Below are 7,646 nucleotides of genomic sequence, written 5' to 3'. Positions count from 1 at the left end.
TCAGCACTAAGTAGTTTACAACAGTAAGAGCAGGCAGCTTTCAGGGGAGCCTTCTGGAGGAAAGGGGAGAAAAAAAACCCCAACCAATCTGAAGACCGAAAATTCAAGCAGAGGTGATACTGCTTCCCAAGTATGAGAACAACCCTCACGGGTAAAAACAAGGAAGATTTTTATGGTTAAATATGCTGGGAAAGTTCACAGTAACAGCATTACTGGACTACTATGTAATTATCTCTAAGCTACATGTATTCAGTCTGACTACTCAAAATAAGAACACTTACAGGTACCTGTAACCTCAAAACCTGTGAAAGAGTAACCATAGTCCATGTCAAATTTAGACAACCATTTTTTCCAAATAAATGTAATCTATTAGGTATTTCTTCAACAACTGTCCTTAAAATACAGGTGGTGTAAGTGCATAATTACTTCAGTTAATGCTTTATTTTGAGAGTTGTGGCTCCATACAGAGGATAATTTCCAGCAAAGTCGTAACAGAAGAAAACACTCTTGGGAAATTTAACAATGAGCTCAAGGTTCTCAGCATAATATAGTGAATAACAATTAGAAAGGTATCATTAACATATGATACATGGCTGTGATTTTGTCCAAACTAATTAGAGCAGTTGTTCTCTTATTAGTCTATTAAGATGAACACTAAATCAAATATATTAATAGTGCACATATATTCTGTAATGTGTGGTTTAAATTTTGTTAGATATGGCAATAAAACAAGTCTTTGTTAACATCTACTGTTATCACTTCAAGTACTGAGAAAGTTGTATGGTCATCAGATCCTAGAGCAAGCTCACCTTGGTGACACCAGTGGGTTAAACAAATAAAAATACAAGAGATGGACCAAAGTTTGCTTTTAATAGAGATAAACATCATGTCATATCTTGTTTTCCTCTGGTGCTTCTGCCTCTCAGGCACTGGAAGGGCACATGCCACGTGTGTGCATTTGAGAAAAAAGCTGGCCCAGGAGCAGCAAGCTGAGGTATAAAATGGGATGGGGAATATTATTCCTGCTAGTAAGAGGAGTCATTCCCACCTGTGTGCTTTCCATAAGGTCTTCTGTACAAAGAACCAATAGGCATCATAAATCACTATCTAGAGAAAGTAAACACTGAAAAAAACCCCAAACAAGACCTATGCTGCTTTATCCAGGGACTCATTTTTTAAACTACCTGTCCTGCAAATAGGCTGTTGATCTTTGAGTCACATCCAAGCAACTTGGCCACAGCAATACAGACACAGAACAGCAAATAATCACAGGTGTTTCATCAGCAAAAGATTAAAGTTATTTCTGGTTAAACAAGAGCTTTGCACAGGAGGGCAGAAGTTATGCAGTAGTGTTTCAACAATACCCAAGATGTCAAAACATTCCTTAGGTTCCAGGCTAAAGGGTGAAATCTTAGCCTCAATACGATGCTCTTCAAACTTTAGGGGCCAGCTATGGATGAATGTGACTCTAAGCAAATCCTGCTATGGACTGATAGGTATTTCACAGATGATTTCCACATGCATGCAAACACCTTAACCAACCCACATGAATCACACACTGGGCTTTTTACACTAGTCCAGTCTTGTGGAAGAAGTTTAAATGGGAAGGTGGAATAGTCAGCACCATCCGAGACCAGAGCCAGGGTCTGCAGACAAAGAGAGAACACAGCGCTTTCTGTTTGCAATGCTGTTTATTTTAGAAAAGCCCCTTTGATCATCTGAATGAAAAATGTGGGCAGAAAAGTCACAAATGTTATAAAACAAAGTTTATTCTGCAATATTTTGTCATAATGAATTGCATCTCTTTGGTAAAAATAAAATTTATAAACATTTTAATTAACAGAGATTAGCATACAAAAAACTAAACTTTTGTAAATCGTCTTTAAAACGGGTAAAGGACTAAACCAGAGGAAAAAGGGTTAGAATTGGTCACCTACTGGCAAAATTATTCTAAACAAACCCAAGGACATTGCTTATGCTACATTAGAAACAAGCTAACGGGAATGGTTTAAAAACAACTCTGGTTCATTTGATCAGAAAGCATTCTTACAATTCACTTTTAAATAAATAATAGTTACAATGAATTGGCAATTATAAAATGTTTTATATCACTATATGGCAGTAACATAATACTTTTAATTATGCACTTTTTAGTTTGAAGAAATGTACATTTATAAAACAGACTTGATAATGGCACTGGCAGTTAGGTGTGAAGAATGTGCTTTAAGATAAAATAGCAGGTGCAACATTTAAAATATTCTACCTTTTCTTTTCAATAAATATTTTGACCACACCATTATTAACGTGTATGAGTATACTTTGCTTTAATTAAAGCTTGTACTTTTCAGGCTGATGAAAAGTTGCAAACCACAAAACTTTCATTTTACAGTTGGATTTCAAAACATTTGATGTGACTTCTGTGGATCAGTAATTTAGGACTGGAACCTGAAAAGCCATTGTAGGTTTGTACAGTAATCACATCAGATTTACCCTGAACAGAGCAACCCACTGTGTACACAGGTCTCATACACTTCTTCACTGTATTTAAAGAGCTGAATGTGGTTCATTAATACTTTTCTTGCCAAAATTTATCTGAGTCAACCATTGGCATCAACATTTTACATATGTCACTAAAAAAAAACCCCAAAGCCCAACAATCAAAATAACTTTTAATTATACTCCATTTATACTATATACACCAGGGTCTCTAACTGAGGTGGCAAACAAACCCAAACCCAATAGATATGTAAGAGAAAGGAAGGGCAGCTCTTCTCCCACTGCCAAGAGAGGTGCTCCACAACTGAGCTGTCAGCCTTTGCTGCCAAACACGTGGGCAGGGGCCTGGGACAACACGGTGGGACAGGGCAGGGGCACAGCTCATCTGCCTTCCCCTTTGGAAGCAGAGAGGGAAGACAGCAAAGCAGGAAGAGCAGGAAGAGCAGGGCCCTGCCGCACCGCTCTGTGTCCCAGGGAAAGGCTGCTCCCCCCTTCCACAATTCCAGTTCTCCCAGGCTGACAGCTGTAAGGATGGATGGGATGCAGCTTTCTCTGCTAACTGCTGATTAGTAACTGGTTTTCACTGGTCATTGCATATAGTGATTAAATGCATTGTTAGCATCCCAATCCTTCAGGTATGCTGAAGTCATTGTCACCAACTGCAGGGTTAACAGCAGCACAGACACACTCCCGGTAAGTATCAACCTCCTCAAATTTTATCTGAGGCAAAAAATAATTCAGAACCAAATCAAACCACGGAGCCGACTATGACCACAGCTTCCAGAATACCTGGACCTTGACCCAGCTTTGGAAGCTACTGCAACCACTTCAGCAGGAGCCAGGCAGCACCCCTCTTCAACAGTGTAAAACTGAAATCATGGCATGAGCAAAACCTCAGGCTGCTCACAGTATTTCTGTGTATCTGAATCCTCCTTTTCACACTGATACAAGCTCTGCCCTTCACAGTTTTCCATGAGAGTTCAAAAGCAACCCATGAGCAAAAAGCAGCTCCACCAAGCATTCACATTTTCAGCTCCTGAAATCCTAAGAACCACTGCATTGGTACTTAATTTTCCTTTAAATAGCGAGTTTTACCCCTACTACCGATCAGTAACACATCCAATACCAGATCTAATTGGCTAATGCAGCACTTGTGATAGCCAGAAGACACACACACGTCTGCACACACGTTGCCCTGTTATAGGTGTAGGCTAACAGGTGCTCACACAAAGCAGGAATGAAGCAGAGTATTTTCCTTCCCTTTCAAGAAATAAAACAAATCATTCTTAAAACTGAATTGGAAAAAGAAAAAAAAAAAAAACAAAACAAAAACAACCAACTTTTTTTTTTTTTCTCTCCTAGTGTTTGTGCTTTAAATTCCAAAACACAAAGAACCTCGAATATTTCAGGCTTGATCCAACAGCCATTGAGTCAGCGGGAGCACCACCGTTGTCTTCAAGAGGCACTGGAATGGGCCCTCAGAGCAACAGACCTTCAGCAGCATGGCTGTGTTTGCATTGGAAGCAGACAGTTTAGGACAGGATTCATGAAGAGACTGACAAATAAGGAAAAAAAAAAAAAAAAAGGGGGGGGGCAAAAAAACCCACACTAGTCTAAAGAAAGGCATTCAAATAGCCAGGAAAATACTCCCTTAGGGAAAGGTTAACTTTTGGCTGAATCCAGCACTGTTTTCAACAGTGGGCATTGGCTTCCTAAGTGGCTCTGCTCCTAATTTTCACCCAGCTTGCCCAACACCTGGTGGAAGCAGTAGCTTCACGTTGGTGAGAACGTTTATGGCACATCATGCTACCTTTTCAGCAACAGGAAAGATGACCTTGGATAGCTGTTTACAATTCTGCAACATACTTAAGGCATCCTTGTATGTACAGTACTGTTAAAACCCACTCCAACAGAACTGCTTACCCATTTTTGAACAGAAAATTTAAAAAAAAAAGGCATCATCTACAGGAAGATGTAAGCAATCACCACTGATTTTAAAAGAAAAATAAGAAAAAGAGGGATAAAGTTCAACATACCACTAAACATTTTTTGGCTGAAGGATGTCTAGGAACTATAAAGAGATTCTCTTATTGCAAAATGAATTTGAATCCTTTACATGGAAGTCAGAGCCCTTAGACAGAACAAAATTCACCTCTGCAGATGGGGCCAGCAGAGATGTAAATACGATCCACAGTGTGCATCTGAACAAATGTATCTCTGAAAAAAAATAAAGTCAACTATTGAAAAGAAAAAAAAATTAAAAAGTGATCATTAAGAAGTATGCTTTCAGGTTTTCACAAGTCATGCATATCTTCTAATTTGAGAAGATTAAATATTTTCTTTTTAGGTGGTGATTTAAAAATAAATGGCTAAATTATAGTTTGCGCCAAAAATTAAAAAAAAAAAGCAGTGAGTCCTCTTATGGCTTTGATCTCCCTTGTGAAGGGCAAAAGTAGAAGAGTATTGCCACAATTAAAAAAAATATATGTATATATTCAACACTGACAAACATATTATTTTTTCCTTTGCTTGTGACAGTGGGTCTTTGCAGTACTTATTAAGGAACTCAAGCACGTTTGGATGCCAGCAAGGTGAAGCAGAGACCCTGCTGCTTCCTTCAGCTCCTCATCGATTTCCTGACACAGCTCCTCGAGTACTTTCTTGCTGGGCTGACTTTCCTCAGAGGTATCTCCACAAGGTTGGGATGCATAGCCACTGTCTCCCAGAGGATCATCTTCATAGTCCACGTCCGTATCCACCTCGCTGTGAAAGCCCTCGCTGCCATCGCTGCCGTCGTGGCTGCTCTTGGAGATGAACTCGTACACCTCGTCCAGGGAGGACAGGGAAGACACGCTGGACCTGGATGCGCAGCGCTGGGAGCCCATGCTGCTGGCACTGTAGTTGTGATCCTCGCTCGGATCAATGTTGGTGGCTGTGGCGTCGTTCTCCTGCAGGTTGATGGAGCTGGGAGGATTGAACGCGCTGCCGTAGCTCCTCTTCTTGGGTGTCTTCAGAGGCTGAGGTTTCTCGCCTATGGAAAACAAGACGTGTCAGTAGGCAAACGCTCCAGGGAGATCACCTGCACCATGAGCACACTGTGCCTGGCTGGCTGCAAGGGAAGCTGAATGCCAGCGTTCAAAGTCACAATGTGCCTGTTTGCTGTCATCCGCAGGGGACAACAGTCTTCAGCTAATTACAACCAATAGCTACAGGAACAGAGAAGTAGCCAAGAAACTCTTCTTACCATCTAGCACAGAGAGGGCAGGGATAGAACTTTGCAGAAAAACATCAAAATTAACTGGGAAAAGAAAAAGAAGGCGGCTTCTAAAAAAACTCTTGCAATGCTAGCTGAAAGAATAATTAAACCAGAATTACTTCTTGACTGCTCTTACTGTTTGGAAACCAAACCATACTTGTTGCTTGAAATTTTATAGAGAAAGTATTTAGCTACTGAGTAGGGGATAAAAATGAGTAAAATGGCTTATGCTTACAGTCCAGCATCCCTTGTTGAATGGAAGTATTTAACAGCATCATTGCAGTAGCAGCATCAATATCAGATTCTGTGAAGCAGAAGCAGCAAAATGTTAGAACTCAGGTAAGCCTGACAAGATGAGGTGTCTAAAATATACAAATACACATATATATATATACACACACACACACACACACACATATATATATTTGCCTGTACTGGCCTACAACAAAAAGCAGAGGTGGGGGGAATGTACAAACTCAGACAAAGCATGACCCCTGTACAGCTCAATACTGTTCCAGATCAGTCTCATACCTTAACTATGACATTCAAAGGCTGAATTCTCACATTTCACTCACTGAAGCCAAGAATCAGTGACACAATTAGACATTCAAGTGACAATGCTGTTGCTATACTTAACAAGTGCCTTTTGTTTGTACCAGTTGGGAGAGAAAGATTAGACACATGGCACAGCAAAGCACCTCAGCAGCTCCATACCCTGGCTGTGTGAATGTGCGAGGCTGGGAACAGCCGTGCCCATTAACGCAGCACTAATTCAGCACACCTCCTTCCTCCAGCAGAATTTTCCACACTAGTAAGTCAAACAGAAGAAATTGAGACTACAAGGGGGGAAAGGGCACTGAACTGCTCAGTCTAGAAAGCAGGGGGGTCTAAATAATAAATAGGCACGTAGAAAGGTTGAGGTGAACTGCGGCACTGTCAGCTGCAGTGAGAACCACTGCTGCAAAATGCCATCCTTTGCACAGCAGATTGCTCACATTTCTGAAAGGCACCTTGAGAATAACAGGGCAAAGACTGACATCTCTAAGCAGACCAGGTGAAAGGGAAAAGAAACACTCTTTTCAGGACATGTACATGCCCTTCAAAGAAGAGGAAATCCTTGGCTCACTTCTGCAATGGATGATGAACACTCCTTACACAGGACAGAAATATGTATAGAGGACTAACCAGGCAAAACAGGAGCAAAGAGACAGTGAGCCCTCACAAGAACTTGGGTGTCTGAGAGCGAAAGATCACATCTGAGGTGTAGGTAGGTATGTACATATGTATGAGCAGGGAGTGGAGAACAGGGCTGGAAGACAATGTGCTGGAAGGGACCAGCAGCAAGCAGAACGGGCTCTCAGTTCTGCTGAACTGGAACTGTGGGGGGAACTGTTAAAGTGAAACACCAGCAATATCATTTTGATGGCATTTGTTTCCTCCCCACATTACAGGCATTAACTGTATTACTGAATTTAAGGGGAGGGTAGTACTGGGAGGGGGACTGCAGAGTTGCCAGCATGGCTTCCTTATCTTAATAATCCTCCCTAACTTCATCCATGGTCAAAGAGAAATCTGAAGAACATGACACCTTGGGAATGTTGTACCAACACGGGAAGGGGGCTGAGCTGCTGTTTCCAACACAGGTTATAAAACATACACATTTTGTTTTCCATGTCTTTCATTTTAAATCCAGCATGCTTTAGGGTTTACCCCACTGTACTGATGTGATTTTTTTTTCCTTCTGCTTTGGCTTTCTTTGACAGACAAAAAGGCCCTGAATTCATTGGTTATGTGCACCCAACTGACAAAAAGAAGTCAAAAAATAAAGCATGAAGAATTACTTTGCTCCACCAGTGCAATCAGCAAGTGAAACATTCCCATTCCTTACTTGCTA

At 40.9% G+C, this 7,646-nt stretch overlaps 1 protein-coding gene across 3 annotated transcripts in view; it reads right to left on the bottom strand.

Annotated features, from left to right (window-relative positions):
* Window positions 1-1,672: 1,672 nt before the first annotated feature.
* FOXN2 (forkhead box N2) overlaps window positions 1,673-7,646 on the bottom strand; it is a 30,618-nt gene continuing 24,644 nt past the window's right edge. For all 3 annotated transcript variants that reach the window (XM_039569371.1, XM_039569373.1, XM_039569372.1), the window contains exons 5-6: window positions 5,988-6,056; window positions 1,673-5,527 (exon numbers count right to left, since the gene is read on the bottom strand). In XM_039569371.1, the coding sequence (XP_039425305.1) occupies window positions 5,010-5,527; window positions 5,988-6,056 (587 nt within the window). In that variant the 3' untranslated portion in view covers window positions 1,673-5,009. The remainder of the gene's footprint in view (window positions 5,528-5,987; window positions 6,057-7,646) is intronic.

The sequence above is a fragment of the Corvus cornix genome, chromosome 3 (assembly GCF_000738735.6).
Source record: "Corvus cornix cornix isolate S_Up_H32 chromosome 3, ASM73873v5, whole genome shotgun sequence".
Classification (NCBI taxonomy): Eukaryota; Metazoa; Chordata; class Aves; order Passeriformes; family Corvidae; genus Corvus; species Corvus cornix.
Note: the sequence above shows the minus strand (reverse complement) of the source record. Positions and strands in the feature narration are given on the sequence as shown.